Source organism: Anguilla rostrata, chromosome 2 (genome assembly GCF_018555375.3).
Source record: "Anguilla rostrata isolate EN2019 chromosome 2, ASM1855537v3, whole genome shotgun sequence".
NCBI classification, from domain to species: Eukaryota; Metazoa; Chordata; class Actinopteri; order Anguilliformes; family Anguillidae; genus Anguilla; species Anguilla rostrata.
Window position 1 is genome coordinate 37,920,050 of NC_057934.1, and position 23,905 is coordinate 37,943,954.

The 23,905-nt window shown below is 43.7% G+C and overlaps 2 protein-coding genes across 9 annotated transcripts; one reads left to right on the forward strand and one right to left on the reverse strand.

Annotated features, from left to right (window-relative positions):
• The first annotated feature begins 886 nt into the window (after positions 1 to 886).
• tmub2 (transmembrane and ubiquitin-like domain containing 2) lies at positions 887 to 5,352 on the forward strand. 5 transcript variants are annotated; one of them, XR_010328338.1, is made up of 4 exons: positions 909 to 1,081; positions 2,159 to 2,752; positions 2,910 to 3,535; positions 3,604 to 5,352. XR_010328338.1 is itself a non-coding variant. In XM_064321977.1 (3 exons), exons 2-3 carry the CDS (start codon positions 2,175 to 2,177, stop codon positions 3,188 to 3,190), a joined length of 855 nt encoding a protein of 284 aa, XP_064178047.1. In that variant the 5' UTR covers positions 887 to 1,081; positions 2,159 to 2,174; the 3' UTR covers positions 3,191 to 5,352. The 5 variants fall into 5 exon arrangements, 2 of the variants coding, with proteins under 2 accessions (XP_064178047.1, XP_064178046.1); XR_010328340.1 differs by having other exon boundaries at positions 2,910 to 3,505; positions 3,755 to 5,352; XR_010328339.1 differs by having other exon boundaries at positions 2,910 to 3,437; positions 3,597 to 5,352.
• A 1,578-nt stretch (positions 5,353 to 6,930) lies between these two features.
• Positions 6,931 to 22,810, reverse strand: LOC135247955 (ataxin-7-like protein 3). 4 transcript variants are annotated; one of them, XM_064321972.1, is made up of 15 exons: positions 21,613 to 22,810; positions 21,411 to 21,508; positions 20,834 to 20,906; positions 20,435 to 20,555; positions 19,864 to 19,996; positions 19,509 to 19,680; positions 19,221 to 19,318; positions 18,770 to 18,792; positions 18,221 to 18,266; positions 13,797 to 13,834; positions 13,577 to 13,645; positions 12,675 to 12,718; positions 11,774 to 11,845; positions 10,019 to 10,155; positions 6,931 to 9,422 (listed from the first exon to the last, which is right to left on the reverse strand). In XM_064321972.1, exons 4-15 carry the CDS (start codon positions 20,483 to 20,485, stop codon positions 9,223 to 9,225), a joined length of 1,083 nt encoding a protein of 360 aa, XP_064178042.1. In that variant the 5' UTR covers positions 20,486 to 20,555; positions 20,834 to 20,906; positions 21,411 to 21,508; positions 21,613 to 22,810; the 3' UTR covers positions 6,931 to 9,222. The 4 variants fall into 4 exon arrangements, with proteins under 4 accessions (XP_064178042.1, XP_064178041.1, XP_064178044.1 ...); XM_064321971.1 differs by lacking the exon at positions 21,411 to 21,508; XM_064321974.1 differs by lacking the exons at positions 20,834 to 20,906; positions 21,411 to 21,508.
• Positions 22,811 to 23,905: the final 1,095 nt, after the last annotated feature.

The following is a 23,905-nucleotide window of genomic DNA, read 5'->3' on the forward strand; positions in this document are numbered from 1 at the left end:
AGCTCAACAAATTTGCAAATTAAACCACTAATGTCTATCTCGATGGATTTTCAGCAATAAACAATATGGCCACCAATGACCAACCAACTTGAAAAAGGGTGTGGCCTACGACAATATTGGACCTAGCTCTGTGACAGTTTGTGCTATCATCATCAAACCAAATGTACATGTTAAAGGTTGATGCACTACAAATAAAGAGATTTTGACATTGACCAATAAGGGTTGCTACAAATTCTAATTTTCAGAAACCAAATTACCAAATTAAACAAAATTAGGTACATATGATGGTGTGACAGATATTTACAGAAGACTATGGAATATGGATAGGGCCAAAACATTCTTTGCCCACAATCCAAGATTTTAAACTAGGAAATATGAGTTTTTTAAAGTCGTATTTGCTATATTAATATCATATTACCGATATTTTAAAGTGATAGCCTATGAAGACCTAAGACATAGGCTAAAGTTCAGTGGTAGAAATGGAGGAACTCATTAAACATTAAACTCTCTCATTAACTGTATGATACAGGCGCAGGTACTATTGTATAATTTTGTAGGCTGATTCCTCCTGGAAGAAACGCTTTCAATTCTGTTTGATTTTAATAGCAATCAACCATATCTTTCTCCATCTTAGACATCTTTTTTTTTTCTCCGGGGGCTATACATGTTGCAATGTTAGACCAGTGTTTCTCAACCCTGGTCCTGGGGACCCACTGCCCTGCATGTTTTAGATGTTTCCCTGGTCCAAAATGATTCAAATAAATGGGTCGTCATCAAGCTCTGCAGAAGCCTGAGAACGACCCGTTCGTTTGAATCAGGTGTGCTGGAGCAGGGAGACATCTAAAACAAGCAGGGCAGTGGGTCCCCAGGACCAGGGTTGAGAAACACTCTTCTAGACTGTGCCCGTTTGCGCCTTGAAAAGTCACTGGTGGAATTCCGTCACTGTGTGCGCCGTACGTGACGTAGTCGTCCGTCCTGTGTGCTGACGTAGACGTAATTTGTGTTTGTATGTGGCCAGGGAGTGGGGGTATCGGGAGTCGGAACCGAGAAGATAAGTTACCATGGTCTGAAAATTGGAAAGGTAGTCAGCTAAATCTGTCCTTCTACATTTGAGCACATAAAACAAACGACTTGTATTAACAATCGTTTGTTGTTCAGGGGATAGTTGCGTTTTGTATGTGGAAAGAATAAAAAATAGACGTCCTAGCTCAGCGAGAAGGTCGTTCGTGTTTCTGTGGTATTTTTTCATAAATCAGTTTGACTGTTGATCACAAACAGTAACTTACTGTCTTGAAATTGAGAGTTGCCATTGTATGAACATTTCCAACGAAAATGACTTGCCGTGGGTCAGTGATACATCCAGTAATTGACCAGTTAAATAGAATTTAGCTAACATTACCTAGCGCGCTAGCTTCCTTGGTGGGCTGTTTTCCTCATACTCGGTCGGATGAACTCACGTTTGCTAACAGGCTAACAATGTCACTTGGTAACGTCCTTACTTGGTTATGTACGTTGTGTAGCTCACGTTAGTTAGCCAGTCAACTAGGTTATCGCGTGGTGTCAGACCAGTGTTTTTTTCTAGCTACCTTTTAACAGCTAAGTTACGTAACGTCCTACGTAGCTGCCAAGCTTTGTTATAGCTTGCTAAGTAACCTAAGGCAATGTAATAGACTTTGCTGTGCAATGTTCTGGAAGTGCAGAACTGGTGGTCTGCTAAATATGTCATAACTGACTATATATTAAAATGTATACGTACGCAAAATGATTATGTTTCCTGTTACTCTCACTTGTGTGTAGAAATGTGAAATCATTGCGGTATAACGTTTACAAGATAGCAAGTTCGACCAGTGCGATCTATCTAGCGTTTCTAGTACGTTAACGTTACTGCAGTATGAAAAACCGTCGCTTTGTAACAGTCACTGGTTCACATGCCAGTATTCGTGTATTCAGTATTCAGTATCCATGTTTCCACTATTTGTTTGTTGTACGATGATAGAGAAACGTTGCCTGAATAACCGCATAGCACAGCTGTGTCCATTAGCGAATGTATTCAGACGTTATTGTTATTTAGCTGAAGGCTTTACAGGTCAGACATAAAATATGTCTTGGGTATTGGTACTGACATTGTCATTTTTGTCAATGTGTGTACCGACCGTAGGTGAAGAGAGGCAGGGATGGCGGTGTGTGCGCTGACCATGCTGGACGGAGTGGGCGATGAAGTCACAGTGGCAGGTGGGGCCGTCCTGCTGGCCCTGGCACTGATCCTAGCCTGGCTCTCCACCCACGTGGCTGAGCGTGGGGACCACATCCTGGGCACCATTTTGACAGCGGGGGCCCACGTGTCGCTCATCGGGCTGGGGGGCGGAGACGCGTACATCGGGGGGCCCTCTGGCCCTGACGCGTCCGAGCCGCCGCCGGCCTCCCGTCCCCAGGAAGACAAGCCCGACGACGAGGACCCAGATGCGGGTGAGGCCGCGGGGGAAGGGGAGGGTGCGTCCGGGGCCAACGTCGACCAGCTGCTGAACATCCAGGGCCTCCGGAAAAGGGCCGCAGGGACCGGCAGCAAGCCACGCCCCTCGCCGGCCGACAAGCCCGAGGAAGAGGAGGAGGAGGAGGAGGAGGAGAAGGAGGAAGGAGAGGCGGACCGAAGCCCTAAGCAGGTGACCGCCATCACTGTCCGTCTCAAGTTCATCAATGACACGGAGGAGCTGGCTGTGCTCAGGCCCCAGGACACCGTGGGCCTCCTGAAGAGGTGAGGGTGGCATCCATATCAGCAACACTGAAAAAAAGTCTAACAGAAGAGCCTGAAACTAAACCAGGCCTGGATTTTGCCTTATAAGATACGCTGACCTTTTCTACCACCCCTTGATGGCCTTTGTGTCTTTCCCTCTCTCTCTCTTTATTCCCAGCAAGTATTTCTCTGGTCAGGAGCGGCAGATCAAGCTCATCTTCCAGGGGCAGCTCCTCCAGGACCCCGGGCGAACGCTGGTCTCGCTCAACATCACCCACAACAGCGTCATCCACTGCCACGTCTCCCAGTCACTCCGGGAGGGCGGGGCGGAGGGGGTGCCCCGCCCGGTCCCGGGGGCGGCCCAGGCAGAGCCCGGGGGGGTGGGTGTGGGCGGCAGCGCTGGGGGGGTGGGCCTGGCGCTCAACACGGGCAGCCTGGTGGTGCCCGTCTTCGTGGTGATGCTGGCCGTGGTCTGGTACTTCCGCATCAACTACCGGCAGTTTTTCACCGCTCCGGCCACCATCTCGCTGGTGGGCGTCACCATCTTCTTCAGCTTCCTGATCTTTGGGATGTACAGCCGGTGAGACAAGGAAAGGGGGCTGAGGTAGAGCAGCGAGAGCGTATAATGAAGTAGCTGTCCTTTTGGCTTTTACTGCAGCCGGTGCTAGCAAGGAGAGCATGTGGTGCTCGTATCAGGCTCGCGTGAGTGAGTCTGTGAATGGGTGAAGGAGAGTGAGTGAGTCAGTGAATGGGTGAAGGAGAGTGGGTGAGTGAGTCAGTGAATGGGTGAAGGAGGGTGGCTGAGTGAGTCAATGAATGGGTGAAGGAGAGTGGGTGAGTGAGTCAGTGAATGGATGAAGGAGAGTGGTGAGAGTGAATGGGTGAAGGAGGGTGGCTGAGTGAGTCAATGAATGGGTGAAGGAGAGCGGGTGCGTGAGTCAGTGAATGGATGAAGGAGAGTGGTGAGTGAGTGCTTGGGTGAAGGAGGATGGCTGAGTGAGTCCATGAAAGGGTGAAGGAGAGTGAGTGAAGGAGAGTTGATATCAATATGATATGTAGCAATGCATGGGCGTTAATGGAAGAGGGTATATACAAAGCTAGGATCAGGGCTAATGTTTTGCCTGTTAGGAAAGGAAAAAACAAGTATATAAGTGTCAAACTTTTACGCTGAACGAATTCAACAGGGTTATGATGCAGAGGTCTGTTTTGGGCTGATTTTATACAATTGCACGAGTCGTCATCATTTCACGCCAGTGTGATAATCACGCAGAGTGAAGTGTTGCCTTTGATCCCTTCCTGCAAAGTCATCTCACTCTAAAAAGCATAGATCTTCCTTGTACTATTATTGCAAAAAAGAAGGACTTGATCAAATTGAAGGAAATAAGTGTATTTTCTCTGTCTGTCAACCCCCCGCCCCCCCACCCACCTCCCCTCTGTACACGAAGCTTTTCCGAGAACAGCATTTCCAAACAATAGTGTGGAAATGTGAACCATGTGTTTCAAGTTTAGGCTAGCCTTGCAGCGTTTCCAGGCCGCTCTAGTGAGCTAAGAACCGCTCCTTGCCCCACATGTTTTATATTATTCCCCACTTTTGAACGAGGGTGTGGTGCATGGAACGGCACTAGTATGCAGTGTCTTATCATTTCATATCGTGTCCTCGGTTCTCATCCCGTGTCATTTTGTCATTTTTACGGAGCGCAACTGCTCTCTCGCGTGCTTCTCCAATCTGGTTCCTATCACCGGGCACGGCAAGGACAGACTGTTCCGAAATCCACATGAATACAACTGGAAGAACAGCGTCTTAGGATGAAGTGTATCACATGTTGCACTTATCACGGTATCACTAATTCCTATATACTATACTAAATGACGTTTACTGATATCTAAGAAGGGGGGGGGGGGGTGTACATAACACAAAAATAGCATCTCTGAAGCCAAACCCCCCTCCCTTTTTTGGCTGTTTCACGTCCCCCGTCCCAGAGCGTTGAAATGGTTGCCTGGAGAAACTGAAAGTGCACCTATTCATTCAGGTGACTGACGATGCACCCGTGGTCTGATCAGAGATTAGCGCCCTGCATTAAGCGCAGCACTGCTGTTCGGTAGTCTAAGCTGGCTTGCTTGGAGGTTCATAGCTCTACGGCTATTTTTACGGTTAGGTTTAAGAATAGGCCATGAGGTGTCCAGGTCGGAACATTGCTTCTGTAGAGGTACTACGGTCATAACTTTGTTCTTAAATTAATGTTTAAAGTGTGATTTCTGCTCCAAGCACTCTTGTTTCTATGCCTAAATATGCCAGCATAATTAAAAAATCATTTGAAATGAATGTGTACTGTATAATAATAAAAAAAAAAGCTTGTTTTAAAGACAAGCCTGTATGTAAATAAACAAGATGAAATTTACTGTACATAGTTGAGCGTATGGACCGGATGAAATTGCATTTGGCACTTGGGGGTTGTGTGTGGTAAGAAGAATGTGGGTGTGAGAGTTCATCATGTACATGTCTTTAGGCTCTGCTTCATTTTTAAGGAGATCCTTTTCCTCTCCGACTCCAGTGCTGTTGTGAAATGGATGTTTTGCACTTTGCCGTTTAGTGTCGTTTGGATTAAAGGTTCTCAAGCCAATTAGCTCTATCCGTGTCTGTGCATGCAACAGTCAACAGAGCGCACCAAAGAAAGTGCATGCAAGCACGCCACTCCTTAACTGTAGCTACCCGAGAGCTATATAAAAATATGGTTTTTGAGTCCTAGACTGACGCTACAGGAAGAAGGTGAAGACGGGTAGATCTGTAACCAACGCTCAGCCATATCTTCAGACGACCAGACCTGCTGTGCTGACTGAATGGCGTTTGCTCAAGATGTTATTAACATTTAAAACTCTTCATAGTGATCCTTGTCTAGAGTTCACCGCTGTCACCATTTAACATCGTGCACAGAGCAGGAAACTTGGCTTGGACTAATCAGATGGAGAGGGGAGTGTTTCACTCATTACATTGCAGGCATTTAGCAGACGCTCTTATCCAGAGCGACTTACACAACTTTTACATAGCATTTTACATTGTATCCATTTATACAGCTGGATATATACTGAAGCAGTGCAGGTTAAGTACCTTGCTCAAGGGTACAACGGCAGTGTCCTTACCCGGGGATCGAACCTACAACCTTTCGGTTACAAACCCAGTTCCTTACCCACTGTGCTACACGCCCTCCTCACCAGATGATTATCCAGCCAATCTTCTAAGGCTACCCGGCCAATCTTCTGAGGCAGTGCTTGAGGAAATTGGATTGTCTACAGACATAAAATGAAATGCATAAGTGTGTTTACTTGTCGTCGTAGGGATTCGGGCACCTGCATAAGGGAGTGTGTGGCACAGGGGGGCAAGTGCACCTCCATGTGGTTCAGACGAAGGGTCCAAACTGTCAGATAAAAACAGCCAAGGCAAACGGTATGTGTCAAGCCTGATTGTGTGTCACGTGACCTTTTACCATTGGCTGCAGTCAGTTTCCTATCGGAAGGTTAACAAGCATGAAACCACCCAGACCCACGGCGCACCTGTACAAAGTGTCATGAGTAAAAATTTGCTAACTATATAGCTAGCTAGCTATGGCATGTCCTCACCTCTGTAACTTTATTTGTTGTCCTCCGTGTGTCCATACATCTGTAATCTGTATCGGTTGTACGCGCTAACTAGGTTAACTAAAGTAGGCGAAACACTAACATGTTAGGGTTAGCTAAAGTAACGTTAGGCGATAAAGCTGTGCTTAAAAATCTTGTGCCGTACCACCTGCGCATGCGTCCTACTAAACAGAGCACCACCTGCGCATGCGTCCCACAAAATGTCCCTCAAAGTTCGTCCATGAGTGAGTGACCACAATTTGCCATGCATAGCCCACGGCGGCAGTCCTGCCTGCACGCGGTGGGAAAAAGTAGATTGACACCACAGACATTGTTGTCGGAGTAGATTTTCCAGTTACAAGCACAATTATCCTCTTCAGTATTACGCACCTGTTGGCCTTGCCATTATTTTCAGTTTGTTTTTCTTAAACGATTGAATTGCATGTGATAATACGGTATATTCATTTCCTAATATGCCTGAAACACTGTCCTTGAGTGGATCCAGCTGGTATGACCTCAGCTGTTGATTTAGGAAAATGACTGACTAATGTGTGCACTGGAGTGTGGAAAGAATACAGTGACAAAGCTGACGGACACTTGATTTTATTTACATGAAAAGGCATCCACAGTACACTATGAGACAAATCAAAAATTTCTTTGAACAAATAAGCTGGCTGTACATCATGGAGTCCGTATACACACAAACACATGCACATACTCATGTGTGTGCGGGGGAGGGGGGGGAAGCCTTGTTTCACATCGGCTGTTTTTTGGTCTCGCTTCCAATACCATCATATAGACTTGAGACCAGGGTGAGGTGACGGAACTCGTCACGTCACGTCGCCAAGCAACACACAGTAAGCATCGCTAACACAGAGGCCTTCCCCATTCTTCTGGCCAAATAGTCCCTTCAAGGCATAGTGCCTTAAAAAAAACAAGTTCTCAGCTTTGATTTAGCTGTGTTTAAAGTCAAAAAATGTCATTTCAATAAACGTCTTTGAAAGGGGCAACTACAGACAAACTCATTACATGAAAACCTGACCAGCCTGCTATAATCGCACACAATTATTTTTGAGAAAAATATCCTTTTGCCCTAAAGCCAAAACCAAAAGCCCATAATAGGCTGCACTTCTGCAGCCTGGGTGGCTGAAAGAAATAGTGAGTGTAATGCATTTGTAAAACAAAAAGGCTAGTCTCTTGTTTGCAGCAATGAGAGACTATGAACTGAATTACAAAGGGAGAAAGGCATTTCCTTTTGGTACCACAGAACCCTGGGGAAGATTACTCAGAAAAAAACGCAGTTTCATGCTACAGTGATCATGTCAACGTTCTCAAACTTGAGGTATAGAGACACAGCATTAAACTTCCAGCAATGTGCACAAGCACAAGTGTTTTAACGCTGATCATTTTTGAGACGCATTATGCACAAAGCAAGTTGATGCAGACTACTGTGTAACATTATTTTGCAATAAGCAGTGGTGAGACTGCGTGTGTCAAAATAGTGATTCATGATTCTTTTACACGCGCACACACGGGTAGGCACAAAAACCACAATACCCATACACACCTATAAGTGCAGACACACCAATACGCTCACCCACAGGTACACGAATACCACCACACCTTCTCACAGACATCCAAACAGTGGCATAATCAGATTACACTGGTACACGTAAACCTCCAAATACTCTCACACGTACACATACACAGCGGCACCCTTACAGATGCGTATGGATGACCCAAATACACGCACACGTACAACGGCATGCTCAGAGACATGCATGTAAACCTGCACGCGCGCACACACCGACATGCAAACCAAAAGCAGCTTCACAGACACTCAATGGTACACTCGCACACCGAGTCCTCAAACACCTATGTGCAACACGTTGTCCCAAATGGCCACACTCACCTACCACGCATCAGCATTCCCGTTGGAGGACGCTTATGTACGGCCAATGGCAAAGTACGAAAGCTTTTGTGCCGCGCTTTCTTGGACCGCCTCGTCCAGCGGCCCCAGGGATACTAACAGCACCACGCTGAGTTGAGTCTTAGGGTTTCTTTCTCATTTCAAAACATCAACAAAAAAAAATAAAGGTATAACAAAACATCAGCTTAATGAGTTTCAATGCCATCAGTATTTTGGATTGGTCCTACACTTTGAAACAGTGCAATCGAAATGAAAAGCACAATGATTGTATCTTAAGGAATGATCCAATGGTCATGAGATTAAAACTGTCCCTTTGTGAACTGTTCACATCCATTCACCTTTTCCAGAATTACTTCCATGTCTTACAAAAAAAAGTAGAAATAAAAACACAGAGAAAACGCCATTGGTACATTATGGATAATAACCCGTGCAAGGAGGCGGATTCAGAACCAGCGTGTTTGAATGGTTCTCGTTTCGAACTGTAGTTTCCCCCTGTGCAGATACACATTCTCACTGTTTCAGCGAGATGCCAGACAAGACCTAATTCAGATCTACAACTTGAGGAACCTCCTGTGAATCCAGGTCTGGACAGTACACTCATTACCCCCAGTGATTTGATCTAGTGTGACCCAAGGTGGAAACACATCTACAACAACCCCCACCTCCCCCTTCCGCCTGTGTTTCTGTCAGGATGGAATTCCACAGGACATGAAGTAAGAAGTGTGGCTTCCTTGTGGGGGTGTCTGGCTACTGTTAGGTAAACAGGTGGTGACAGTGAACAATGTTGCAGAATGGAAGAGGTGGGTTTTCATGTGCCTTAAGGGGTCGGAGGTCAGGATGTAGATAAAAACCTTGCTTGGCCGTCGCTGCCACACTCGTCCACGCCCACCTCGGGTCTCGAGCAAGTGCTGTGCTGGGGTGGGGAGGGGTAAGGAGGGTGGTGCGCATGCTAGTTCATGTCATCGTAGATGCTGGTGCTGGGGGCCGTGGCCAGTTTGGGTTTTTTCTTTCGGTTTGAGGGGCCCAGGCCTCCTTGCGAGCAGCTGCTTCCGCCCCCACCAACGCCCCCGCCTCCGCCTCCTCCAGCACTGTTCAGACCCAGAGACGGCTTCTTCTTCTTAGGCTTTTTGGAGTCAGAATTGTTGGTGCCTGAGAGCAGCAAACAAAAACAAACAAAAAACAAAAGCATGACAGACAATAAGAAAGAGGAAACATTCTGGGGAAGGAAGTAATCACCAGTCCAGAATCTCCCAACCTGCAGACCCCAAGTCCAAAACTGCCAAGAACCTGTTCATTCACCTTCACCCTAGTGCATGCTCATGGTATCCAACTGAAAAACTGCTGCTACAGGTCTGGTTATTCTGACCTAGCTGGGCAGCTAGCTTCCCTGCCAGAGCTGTCTGGCCTCTCGTATCTATCAGTTCACTGGCCAATTATACAGTAAGTTCCTCCCCTCTGAGGAAGGCAAAAGCTGCTTGTTCTCCTTTCTGGCCTCCCTGTGGTGATATACCAACCACCATCAGAACAGCAGTCACACACCAGCTTCTAAAGCCTTCAGAAAACCTGCATTCCTCAAATCAAGAAAATACTCAATATATAGGCTGTAAAAGCATGTAAAACTGATACACAAATAGACATTTTTTGTAGGATTCCTTGCAACTTCTGTAAGTAATCTGTACATTTCTGAATAGGATATAAGGGTTTGCATGCACCCATTTTATACATGGGCATGCATAAATACTCACTTGCTTTCGAGGAGGCCGAATCAGAGGGGGAGATGTCTGAAGACCCATCCCAGTGTAGACGGCTCATCAGTGCCTGTCCATCGGGGGCATCGTACCCATCACTCTCCTCAACCCCATCCATATCGGGCAGCGCCGACCTTCCAACAGAAGCAAGACACACAGGAGACTCATCACCCACAGCCAGGCTTACTGGAGTGCCTGTAAATCTCGCCCATGGAACAAAGGCACGATCCACCTGCAACAGAAGGGGATGGACAAGCACAGCAGGAGCACACACACACAGACGGACGAACAGACAGACACACCTTCCTTCCTTTGTTCATCCATCATAGTTGATGATGACCATGGCACGTCTCATTGTGTTGGGTTTGGGTGAGTGCGCAGATGGCTGAACAGACCAATCTGAGCCCGGAATTCTCTGTGGCACACTGGACAGGTCAGGGAGGATGTACAGCTCTGAGGTGCAGCCACAAGTCTTTCTTTGGCCGATTTGCGCTGCTGCCTCTTCAACATAACACAGGAGCTACTCCTGCTCTCACAGAGGACTGCACCTTCCTGGCCTTTTCTTCTCCAGGCAGGTCGGTCCTGAGCTAAGGGTTCCCAGCTTTCCAGGTCAAGTCCAAAGCTCCTCAAGGAGGCTTTCAGAGTATCCTTGTATGCTTTTTGGGGTCACATAGCGCTCGCTTGCCATTTTTCAGCTTGCCAAAGACTTGTTTTGGCAGTCTTGTACAGGCATTGTGGTCACATGGCCAGTCCATCTGAGCTGTGCCTTCGCAAGCAGGGTGGGGATGCTGGGAATACTGGCCTTGCTGAGGACTTCAGTGTCAGGGATTTTGTCCTGCCACTTGTTCCTCAGCAGTTTCCTCAGACAGCTCAGGTGGAGGTGGTTCAATTTCCTGGCATGGCGCTGGTAGACTGTCCAGGCTTTGTACCCATACAAAAGAGTTGGTAATACAGCCTGGTAGACCTTCAGTTTTGTCTCCTGCTTGACACCAGTCCTTTCCCACACCAAGTCACGTAGATGTCCAAAGGCTGCACTGGCCTTGACAATCCTGATGTTAACTTCATCATCATCTGCACAGCACGAGACAGAGTACTTCCAAGGTAAGTAAACTTGTCAACGGCTGAGAGCTTTTGGTTGTTCACAAAGACACGCACAGACACCCACACACACACACACACATACTGACACAGTTAAAGTAATGTTTCAGGTGCTCATGTCAAGTATAATGAAATTAATTCCACCAGCCTTTCTGGGGAAAAATGAGCATATCTAATGAAAACTCCAGCACTAATGCAGACAGACAACAACCTGTAGCTAAATCGGCACAGGAGCGAGGCACACCATGATCCAGCTGCTAACTCAGCAGCTGCCTGGGGGGGACAGTCTGGGGTAAAATCGATAAGAGCTGTGTCCAGTAGTCTCCCAGAAGCATGTTGGTCGGAGCACCCATGCCAAATGCTAACAGGGTTCTCATGTTCAATGCATTTTCAGCACCACTGACTGAGAATTATGGGTGTAGAGGGGTATATTAAAAAGTCCCACCACAATGGGGAGGGGGACTGACAGACAATAAAATTTAGGTAAGTTACCGATTCTGTGTCTTACACATTTCAGAATCGCTTCTTCAGTTTATCAAAATGAATTCAATACGAGCACACTGGCACACTGTTGGTGTTGCCCATCCCTGACTTTTGGGCCTGCTGAGTGGTCATCAGCAGGTCTGCGTGTGTGGGTGTGGGTGGGGCACTCACGCGGCTGGCCCCAGGAGGAACACCCGCACGGTCCTCCTCTGCTCGTCCGTGTGCTGGGGACACCGCAGTGACCTGGTGGGATACAATGTGGCATTAAAACTAACCGCAACGTTACCTATACCGTAGCACTGCCTCCACCTGGAGTAAAATACGGCAGGCAGCATCTTCACGTGCGGCCCATGTTATTAAAAAAGTTACATAATATGTGTGCCGACTTGCTACAATCAATTAAATTGTAAAAACTGCCATAAGAATCCAGTTAACTTTTTAATATACATTAGCCATAAAATACATGCAAATTTAACAGACTTGCCACCATTGTGTACCCAATTAATGTCCCAGCTCAGTCTGTGCATCTTTGGCAAGGAAAGTGATCACATGCCTAGAAAATTTCATTTGAACTTTCAGCTTTCACCACTATTCATTTAGAGCAGTATGTTCTTTCCATTCAACCTTCCACTGTATAATGACCACAGCTTACCCACACTGAAGCTACTGAAGTGCACATCATTCTTTTCACCTGGAAGAGTAGGCTAAAATCCATTTTCAAAGTGTTTTTTTTGAAGGAGGGGGGACACAGCACTTACAGACTTAACTCCCAGACCACCTGTGGCACAGCATGAAACAGAACCAGCAACCTCAATGTTCTCTAAGGTTAAGAGTGAATCCCTGGACCTCCGCTTTCCTGAACCTAGATAAGCATTTTGGTTTTTCCCCAGATGTGAGTACCTGGGAAACCAGGACCTCTTAAGTGTGTGGGTGCGTGTACATTTAACAGGCAGAAATAAAATGTGTATATTAGTAGTGTTGATAATTGGTTGTTTCTTCATAGCTCAGCACTGCAGTGCGCATTGGGAGATGATGGGGGGGGGGGGGGTTGACATAGCACTCAGATCCTTACCGTGTGCACATCTTCTTGGTATGCTCTGATATCACACCACATTGCTGGAAAAACAAGAAGGAATGTAACAGTTACAAAGTCAAAGGCAGGAACAGAAACTCCATTAAGAGAAAAATGATGGAGGGGCAGAGAAAAAAAAAGTTACAGAAAGTGATTTGCTGTTCTAACGCCAGCCATATACGGACATGCTATCAGATCCATCCAAGCAGACCTACCACAAAAAGCACAAAAATATAGTAATTCGGCCTTGGGCAAACCATCCCTGATTGGGATGGGGGTGGCTCCTTGGAGATGGGTATTTTTAATAAACAGCAGCATTTCCCAGTCCAGACTGCAGACAATCACTCAAGCAAAATATCAGTACAGGGAGAGTAGTAGCTTTCAGGTGGCTTCAGTTTCTTTCAGCTTTCCAAAAAATTGCATTAGACAAAAACTCCCATGCATGAGGAGCTGTTCTAGTGTGTAGAAGAACCCTACGGTGTATCGAATCGAGACCCTGCCAATGTGGCCAGCAGCTCTATGCACAGGGCTATGAACAATTTGTGGATGACAGTAACTCATCATGCACCAGCAACCGTAAATCGGGCGTTTCTTCAGTTGAGCACCTCATGAAGTGTCATGGAGAGCTGACATCACGTGTTTTGGAGAAGATTCTCCCAAACTGATAGCAGAGGTTGCAGCAATGAGGGCTGATAAACATAACTGGCCATTCCAAATTTGGAGAAAAGGACAGAAAAAAGCCATAACAACAGAGGTAGGGTTGTGTCAAGTGCTGTGCTCCTGCATACCCAGCATAATTCCAAGCAACAAATTCAAATGATTTAATGCATGTTCCTTTCATCTTTGTATAAATACAATGAACAAGGCGATGGCATGGAACAGTACCAGTATGGTGCTCTTACCGTCGTTAGCAAAGACCTCAGTTCCTCCGGCCCCAAGGTTTCGTAATTGATGCCCGAGTTATAGTTGTACTGCAAGGGGGACAAGACAGACTCTCAGCTCCATACTGCATACACATATGCAACCTGCAAAAGCTTAATTACAAGCACACTCACCAATTAGGATGCAAGTGTTAATGTTTGTTTACCAACTGAAGTACAAATGTAACATCCCAGGCATTACCTTGTAGGGGTCAGCGTTGACGCTGCTACTGATTTCCCCTGCAAATACAAGAGAGCAGGCCGTAAGTCATGCCATCACGCTGGGCATGCTCAGTGCCACTCCAGCACACGATGCTAATCCTGTGTGCGCACACACACATCCTTAAAACCCAGACGCACTAAGCTGTTCAGTTATTTTTCAGCTCATGTTCTTCAAATGTGAACTAGCATGTATTCAAGGGTTCAACAGTGAGGATGTCTCAAAACATGACACCGCTATTTTTTTTCTTGACACAAAAAAATGTTTTCTCCCCCCTCAACAAAGCAGACAAATACATCCGTCATCAGATTAATAGCCCATCTAAATTAGTACATATTCCTGAATCAAAACTAAAGACATAAATACTGTACAACCAAACTGACATATTTCATGATTTCATGCAAATGGACAAGGGACTGTTTCCAAAACATACATTTCAGCCCATCAAATTCAGTGCAGAATTAAATATGCAGCCCACATATACAGATATGACAGCATTTTAGGCACTTTCCTCTTACAAGATCACTGAGGGGAGTTCACACATTATACCCCTTTATTTATTCATGTCCTCTCTTAACCTTTACTCATGTTGCTTAAATAAATACAGAACAGCTCTTGATATGACGCTTTGGTCAGGAGCAATCTTATTCAAGCATGATTTTTTTATTTTTATCATTGGGGCTGAAGTACCAGGCGAGAGAACATATGGTTGCAAGGTTTTAGCGTTTGAGCAGACTCACTAAGGAGAACCAAGCCAAAAATGGAGACTCATGGTCTCATGAAAAAGGTCATTTTAAACACTTGCATTCAACTTTTTTTAATGGATGTATGATTTCTAAATATTGAACAATGGATTTCAAAAAGTCTCAAAGCCCAAAATGAAAGGTGACTCAGACGAATTCGGTTCAGATCGTTTATTACATGGGGGAGGAGGGCACGTCAACAGGCATCGCTTGAGGACTCCCAGAAAGGATAGCAGCGCTCACAATTTACACCTTTTTTGTCCATAACACAACTCTGGCACAGGTGGGACACAGTGATGGGATACATTCAGCTCCATAAAATGCAGATATATATGACACAGAGCAACAAAAAAGGCAAAAGAAAAAGTACTCATGGACTAAAACTACAGACACAAAGACACTAATGGATTACATCTAGAGCAGCCATTGAGCTGAATTCAACAGATCAAACTGCAGTTACTAACATCATAGTCCGTCTAGTAAAGGAACTGTAACCTATAGTCGATGTCATCATTTCCACAGGACAAGAGTGTTTTATGGATAGTACCAAAGGTCACTTTATCACCTTATTTGCCTCAGTGAGATGAGGAAAAAAAGTCTGGTATTTGCTTTTCATGGAATATCCACGGGTGCGACCCACGCGATGTCAAGTAAAATTAGGCAGACAAACTATTGCACATGAATGTCCAGGTATCACAGCAGGATTGTTGCTTTTTTTCCCCACAACACTGCTTTCATCCAATAAAGCACCTGTCAAACACAGATTCTGTGAAGGACTACAATGTTCATTACGTGAAGAGAGCAGGAGGATGCTCACTTCATATCTGAGTCTTGAGAAAATCCTGAATTTCAGCTGGTCAACAGTGTAGGGCTCAGCGCTCGATTGCTTCTGCCTTCCAGAGCCAGTCAGGGTTCTCCCCTCCATTTCCTACTTGAGTCCACAAACTATTTCTGCTCTCTCAATCCCTGATTTTGTGAATTATGATTATTTAAGGAGGCCAGCCTGCACCTAACATGTCAGTAAAAATCTGACATTCACAACATTAAAAAAATAATAAAAATGATTATGTAAACTGAACTTTCGCCAGAATGTAGAATGCAAATCGCACTACTGCAATGTTGTTCTAAACATCCTTAAGATTCGAGAGAAATCTGTCAGTGGCGTAGGTTTTTTGAGGGAGACAGAGGATTATGGGTATTTCCTGAGGGCTTCCTGTCTCCCCTGTCACTGAGGAAACGCCTCATCTCTCAACAGCACAGACGGGCTCTCCTGATCCTCCACTCGCCGCTTGTGGCCCAGTATCGCTGAAACGACCAAGACAGTCAACATTCACAACACCCACACAGACTCAGTTTATACATATACAGCCAAAACAACACACACGATCAACGAAAACATCCATCCTGACACAACAGCAGCAAGCCATTGACATTGCAGTCCGGACGCAGACCTTTCCTCAAAAACAATTTCCTTCTATATTTACATTTTATTTTATGTGTGTTAAACTACAATGGCTATAGTAATAACACACCAATTGGAGCCAATGTGCTTTCAACAAGTTATTAGTGCAACAATCATTAAAACATCAACACCTTGTTTTCTGATCTGTTTTTCTGACTTTTTATTAATGGAATTAGAATTTGACGGCAATATATAACAGACCTTGCACCAAACACTACTCATGATGCACAAGTTGTAGCAAATGATGAATATATTCAATTTTCAGGGGTGTTTGATATAAACAACTTACAATTCGGGGTTTACTATTTCCATCAATAAAGAAAATAAATAAATAAATAAATAAAATGGTGAGCCAGCAGTGTTTGGTTTTACTTTTGATACTAAAAGACATACAAAATTGAACATTGTATGGGATTATAAATGCAAAAATTGTGATTAATTAGCCTAGATTTTTCTGACTATCTTGAAATGTTGTAACCCCATTCTCTGCAACTCATGCAGACTTTGCCATATCAACACTTGACCTCCCACCCACATGTAGTTTCACAGTCTTACATTTGAAACACAGAGGCTGCCATATCATGCAGTCATTCAGAAGACAATCAGCATCAAAATGGAAATCTCACACTGCTAAATAACTAAAAATGGCTGTGATTTCACTGAGCCAAACACAGCCAAAAGCCACAAGTCAACACGGTCTAGGCACTCGTGGAACCAAACAAACGCACAGCGAACGTATGCGTACAAACACGCGTTCCTGGAGGAAATCTGACTCAGATGTGCACACAAACACACACTTACACGAGAAACCAAGGGCCACACTCTTCAGGGGAGGACAATTGCACAAGTGGAAGAGGTGAACTTCAATAAACTACACCTAAAAACGTACACTACTGACCTACCTTTAAAATATACACAAGCCCTGTCACTGCTGACCAGAGCTACAAGGCCCTGTGCTCCACAGATCACAAGACAATGTTCATTCAACAACGCTCTGAGAAGTATTACTGCACTATGCTAAAATTGTGAAGGGGAAAAATCCACAGCAAAAACATTTCTGATTTCTCAAGTCAAATGTGATGTAATCAGCAGCAAATGCTATCGCAACTAAAATCTGGTTACTGATACATGTTATACGATTGTAGTTCCTTACCAATAGCAATTTTATGATTAACACTCAGATGCTAGCTTAGGACTTCAGGGTAAAGTTCCTCATTTTATTTTGTGGTCAGACATTTAATGGTGCAAATCTCACAGCCAAAAAAGGGTTGTGGTATCTGTCCATTAAGTTAGCTTTTTGCAAATCATTTCTTTAAAAGTGATTTAATGATATACCATTTTAAACTATGAAAAGAGAAAACTCCAGTCCTCATTTTAGTCAGGATATTTCTTAATTAATCTCATCAGTCAAGTGAAGGGCTCTATAGAGTACCACCAGCTTGAGAGGGCTCCATTACACAAAGTCACATAAATTCCCACAGTGCACCTATTCAGATCTTACCAGTTAATATACTATAATAGGGTAGTGGGAAGCGATCAAAAACAGGACCAATTTTGCCAAGACTCTAGATACAAAATCCTCTAAACCCAGTAAGCATCCTAATACCACCTGGAGATGCCAGGACACAGAATGTGGAGTGCCATGCCAGTAGAACACACAAGAGTACTGTAGCAAAGCATTTGCTTCAGTGAGACCATAATCCGACTGATGTTTGCTTTGAGGAAAGAGAGACACTTGAACAGATGATAAAAAGAGATTAGGAAACCTGACAGGCCTGAAACAGGAAAATCTTTGGTTAAACAACAGAACAAAAACAGTTATTTGAGCATAATAGTTCAAGTCTAAAAGAAGTCCAGAACTTGGCATGTCTTAAAATGTATCCCAATTGTATTTCTCTTTGTGTACTATTCCAAACTCAAGTGTTTATTTTATTCAAACTCGAGGGGAAGACTCATAAAGTCTGAGTTGACAAATTGTAATTATACTTCCTGAATAATACAAAAATTCCACTATTTTGTTGTTTCAACAAGCTGGCAGTGAGTAGAATTCCCATTGTTCAGCTTGATATAATAAGTTCTTAAGCAAGCTGGCCATATTTATCCACTTAGTGAACAAACAGCAAAGTCATTGTTTGGTGCTGAGGCTGTTTATGACCTGCTGAAATAATTTCCCTTTATTTGTGATATAAAATTCAACTCACCATTTTTATGTTTTAAGGATTTTGATCTTCTGGGAGAATTTGGATTCTGGGGTGAAAACGAGAAAGAGAAACTTGTCACAGTACCCATTTCACCATTTGGAGGAGGACTTAATTCACACCTCTGCACACTTCTACAGATAGCATAACTAAAATATTTGCACATACTTCCAAATAACCATAAAGGTGCAAAGGCTAACTTATATTAGGATAACAGCACAAACCACACACATTTTCTTTTGTAACTATGTACTATGTAATCATTGGTATTACTCACCAATGACTGGCAGAAATTCAACTAAAAGGTCCAGAAATCTCAAACTTTAGGGGTCACCAGTATACATTGTTCTTTACGCAAGGAAGACAAATGAATATTGGATGTTTAACAACACCTGGACCATTGTGTAACCCCCAAGTCAAAAAGGGAACAGCACTGTCAGGATAAATCAGAGAGCATAAGTATCCTCACAGAAAACTGCCAAGCTCATGAGATGACACACTGCAGCAATAAAACTTCAAAATTCTAGGATGTTTCAAAGAATGTAAAAATACCTTATCTGACTTTCTCTTCTTGGCTGAAAGAAAGAAGAAGAAAGCCTGTCAGGCAATGTGCAAGGATTCAAAGTACTTACAACAATAAAAGGATACATAAAGATGGTTAACGGAATGCTTGGGAAGGAACCAAACCTACAGTGCAAATGCATCCACCAGGAGATGACTGTCCACACAAATCACAGAGAACCGCTTTCACATTCAGTTGTTTCAAATCGGGCTACAAAGCCGTATTGAGCAATGTTTCAGGACATCATGAAAGCAACATGAAAAATGTTTTTTTAAATGTAGTTTCAGGTCAGTTTTTTTACTTGATGTCATCAGTACAATTAACTGACTGAAAACCCAGGAAAGAATGTATTAAAAAAAACAGCCTTGCCTCTAAGGGAAAAGAGCCAACAGCAGAGGAAACTGCCTCACTTCAGTGGGAAATGCACAAGGTTCATCTCACCTTTCTTTTCTGACCCGTATGACCAGTCATTGTCATTGATGTCATCGTTGTCCTCCTGGTCACTCTCTGATTTATTCATATTGTTGCTGCTGGCTATTCTGTGGGCAGAATGGGGAATATGGATAAACTGAAGGAGGAATACTGCGGAGTGCCCTCACAGAAAAATGCACACAAGATGCAGCTTCAAGCGCTGGTACATTTGAAGCCCGTAATTTTCACACAGCTATGATGCCCCGGACTGCAGGAACACGGTGAAGTCGCACAGAGCACCAGTAACCCCCGACTGACCTGCGGTTGGCGATGCGGCTGCTGTTCCGGCCCATTCCCAGGCACTTCTCCAGGTGTGGGGCAAAGCGTGAGGCCGCAATGCTGCGGCTGCAGTTGGGACACACACATTCCTTGTTCTTCCACTGATTGTACACCTGCCCAAATATGTCCACCCCTGGCTGGTCCACAATTTCTGCAGAAAGTGCAAAATAGACACCTCCTCATCAAGGGTATAACCTCACTAATGTTATGTGTCGATGTAACATAAATGATATATTATAGCTGTATTAGGCTTTCAGGCTGATGCTGCAGCACGAGCTTTGGAACAGAGGGCAGCACTACTATGCTCAAATCCCAGCCACCAAAAGATTCTCACCAAAGTCCTTCATGCTCTCTTGGTCAGTCTCATCAAGTAAGAAGTACCCTTGCTTGACTGCCCGGTGCACCTCAAAACACAGGCCCAGGCATGCATCCTCCACCAGGTCTGAGTAGATGTCATGAGCTATGGCCTTAAAAGTACAGAACACATTCAGCACAAACTTTGAATAAAGACTAAACACTCCAAGCAAGCAACCCTTAGGCCATGTTAATGCACACTGTGATGATACTTGCATAGTTCAGTGCAAAGGTCACATCTTCAACAGTGCATTACATGTAATGTCTGTCTTATTAAATTAAAAAAGAGAAGCACCACTGTGTAATTACGATATTTGTATTCCCAACCATCACTGCAGCAGGCTCAAACACAAAATAATTGCATGTGTAAAAAGCCAAAACAGACGTGACGATCAAAAGCAGGACAGGGTAGTAGTGAGATGGCTGAATGGCCCATTATGGTCATTATGTATTCTTATGTTCTTAGAATTCCTTCACTCAGTTCATGTTGTTAAAGCTACTGAACCCCCCCCCCCCCCGAATGTTTGGATGTGAGGCCAAGCAACACTCACCTCCAGCTTGGTGTTGTCCAGGCCTGACAGAGACATTTCCTCCATTTTCATTTGCAAAAACTAAAAGGGGAAACACTGCCGTCTACATACTGTAGTACAGCCAGCGTCTTGTGAAACAGCACTAGAAGAAGAGTGACAAATGGGAGATCATTGTTAACGTGCTTCAAAAATAACAATGGCCTCTGAATAAGAATGCCACCTAACATTAGTCTACTTCTTGGAAAAGGTATCAAAAATAACTTGAATATTAGTTATTCAAAATGTATGTACTAATCAACAACTAAACGGGCTTGATATGATAACCTTACAACAAAATGTTTCCCTTTATTGACAACCAGAATTTAGTGGCTATATAGCGGCTGTCATAATATCAAGAAGCGAGAATAATTGGCTACTTACAACAGTGTACACTAGTGTACACGTATTTCAGTGGTTAGGTGGATACTGCCGTCACTCGCCCCACTGTCGTGTTCTGTACATACAAATGTAGGGCGTTATCAGGTATATTGTGGGCAGTAGTAATCATTCCAAATCCCTCTCGAAAAACTGACAATATGCAGTCATAAATTTAGCGAACTAACCGCCCATATAAGCTATAGCATCAATCAATCAATCAAAACGACGACAGTCTTGTGCAGAGTGTGTGTCTGCATAGCTGATGAAAACATTCTGTTATCATCTAGTTGGTTAGCAAACCACGTAAAACGCCGATTTATTATCAAGAAGCAACGAGCTAGCTCATTAGCTACTAGACGATAAAAGGGTCTTGCTACGACACCATGGACGTTGGTTGAACAATGCATTTTCTTTAGCATTGACGTTTTGCCGCAAACATTGTGTGACCAACAGCAACAGTTATTCAAGAAGGGTACTGCCATAATTTTAACTTGCTACAATTTAATATCGTTAATTAATTAGCACTTTGTGTAATCGTTTAGTTACTACTCGTTAATTCAAGAAAACAAATAAAAAATACCCTTAATCATTGGGAACGGGTGCAAAACAGGAACTGTTGGATTCCATTGTGATTTCTCCGGATTATCAATTTAAATAGTTGAGGACAGGATAAAGCCACTGTATCGGGGGACACAGTTGATTAAAAAGACGCGGGGACGAGCGACGGTCGGACACATTTGTAACAGAAATGCTTTTTTGTTACCTACAGACGCCCGACTTACCCTGTGCTGAAAGGGCCGGGGCAGGCGTCCACAGGGCATACCCACTGCTCCGTACGCGGCTGCCCAACTCATCAACGCCCCGTTACCCCATCCCAAACATCGAAAACCGTGGGTAGATAAATTCACTGTGTTGTACTGTTAGACAACACTTCTTGAAATTATCAATAGGCTGTCAAAGGGTAATAAGAAATACAATTCAAGAATCAGCTGCCATTTTTCTCTCCTGCAGGCACAGGCAGCACTAATCAATCGTCAAACACTGGCCCATGCTACTTTCCTCGGCTAGCGAGACAACTTCTAGAAATTATCGCTCATTGCGTATTATTTATTAATCACATAATAAATAAACGGTTCGCGAAATGGAAACTAGGGAAAATAAGACTTAATGAAATACAACTATTCTATAGCAACGAGGCAATAGTCTCTCGAGTAGATAGAGTGGATAATAATTGAATTGACGTGCGATCTAACCAATTGCAATGCAAGTAGTAAGCTATTCGCCAATTATCTACGAAGGGGTTTGGCGAGTTTCTCTCAGTTGTGTGACTGTTTGGTTACATGGCGCTAAAGACCGATTGTAGTTTTCGTACCGTTTTCCTGTTGTATGACGTCAGTTGTTCAAATGCGGATAGGCTACACTTCGTGTTAGAAAAGAAATAGGCTAGTGAAGACGGGATAGTGGAACGTTGTACATTTGTAGCTACCATGTAAACGTAAATTAGATGTTTCTTGCTAATGACTTTAGTAAAACGACACATACACATTCAAAACCCCAATATCCAGGCACATGTACCCAAAAACATTTTTTATCGTCACAATCAAATAAGGCAGTTAACTAGCGAACTAAATTGTACGTTTTCTTGTTAATTCAAAAACCATATTTCGTTACTCGGATGGACACCTAGCGGTGTATGGGTATTATGTATCACGGATAATTAGGCTAGTTAGCAACGAGCTAGCGAGAAAATTAGGCGAAGTAACCCAGGTAGTCCTACCACAATTCATAAAGATACCGAAAAACCTACGGATATTGGAATAAGACATATACGGAGATGGTTAAATCAATTATAATATCATTCAAACGGAATACAAATTAAGTAGCTGCGTCTGATTTGATCCAAGGGGTTCAGAAAAAGCCAAACGCTGGTCAAATCAAATCGCATGGAATCTACGATATCCCACTCATTGCAGAAACAGAAACAAAAGCCTTCATAAAGCTCAAAGCCTGTGTCACGTTGCAGCTACCATGTGGCTTTTAGAAACGGCAGGTTGTCTTGGGATATGGTCCTTCATTGGCTAGAATGATGCGATTAGGACTATAGACCAGGGGGTTCCCAAACATCAGTTACTGCAGCTGGTCTCGGGTGTTTGGGGGAAAAAACATTCTCTTTAAGGAAGGTTTTGTTCATATTTCATAAACTGGGTACGTAGATTTGCAGATGAACTTTATTCACAAAAAAGTGTAGTTTGAATATCTTTGGTCATATAATGATCATTTCTTGTAGTAAATTCATATCTGGTATACATAGCGTTAGGTTTTAGACTAGCTCTTTTGTAGAAATAATACTACTCTGACCTGAGGATATGTGCGGGTAATTGGTCATTGAATGATAATTTAAGTGATAGACCAACTTGATATTTAAAATATGGGAATCTTTGCTGTAGACATAGGGACTGGCTAGTTAGTTTATTTGAAATTACTTCCTGGTATTGGGGTTCCACCCACATAAAACTGGGAAGTGCAAAGTGCACTCTACCCATCAACAAAAAATTAAGAAAGATTTTTTTGTTTAGTTATATTACTGCATTAATAGATTCCAAAGGGAATGCTATGGATGACACAACCCTGATCATGTTTGAATTCAGAAATTGCTTAACTATCTTTTTGCATAAGTGGGGTGTCTGTGGGGATGGAGAAGATTTGGACAGTGTAGTAGAATGTGGTCAGGATACATCATTCGGGTATATTATAATTACTTACAAAACCCTTGAGCTCCTTAGATGAGTGTAAAGCACATTTTAAACATTTTTATGTACTGCGCTACTACCCTGAAATGCTACTCATGCGATTTCAGTGTCATACACCTCACTAGATAGAACTCATTTTTGTGTGTGGTATAATAAATTAACAACCATCAGATGCATATGCAAAATGTCTGTCAAACAGGGGCATATTCCATTGTGGCTCCTTCCATTTTCATATGTCCTTTGCTTTCAAGCCTTGAGTCCAAGGTCCACATGAACTACCATAAATAGTATACAAGCTTTGCTTTGTTTTATTTTTATTCATAGC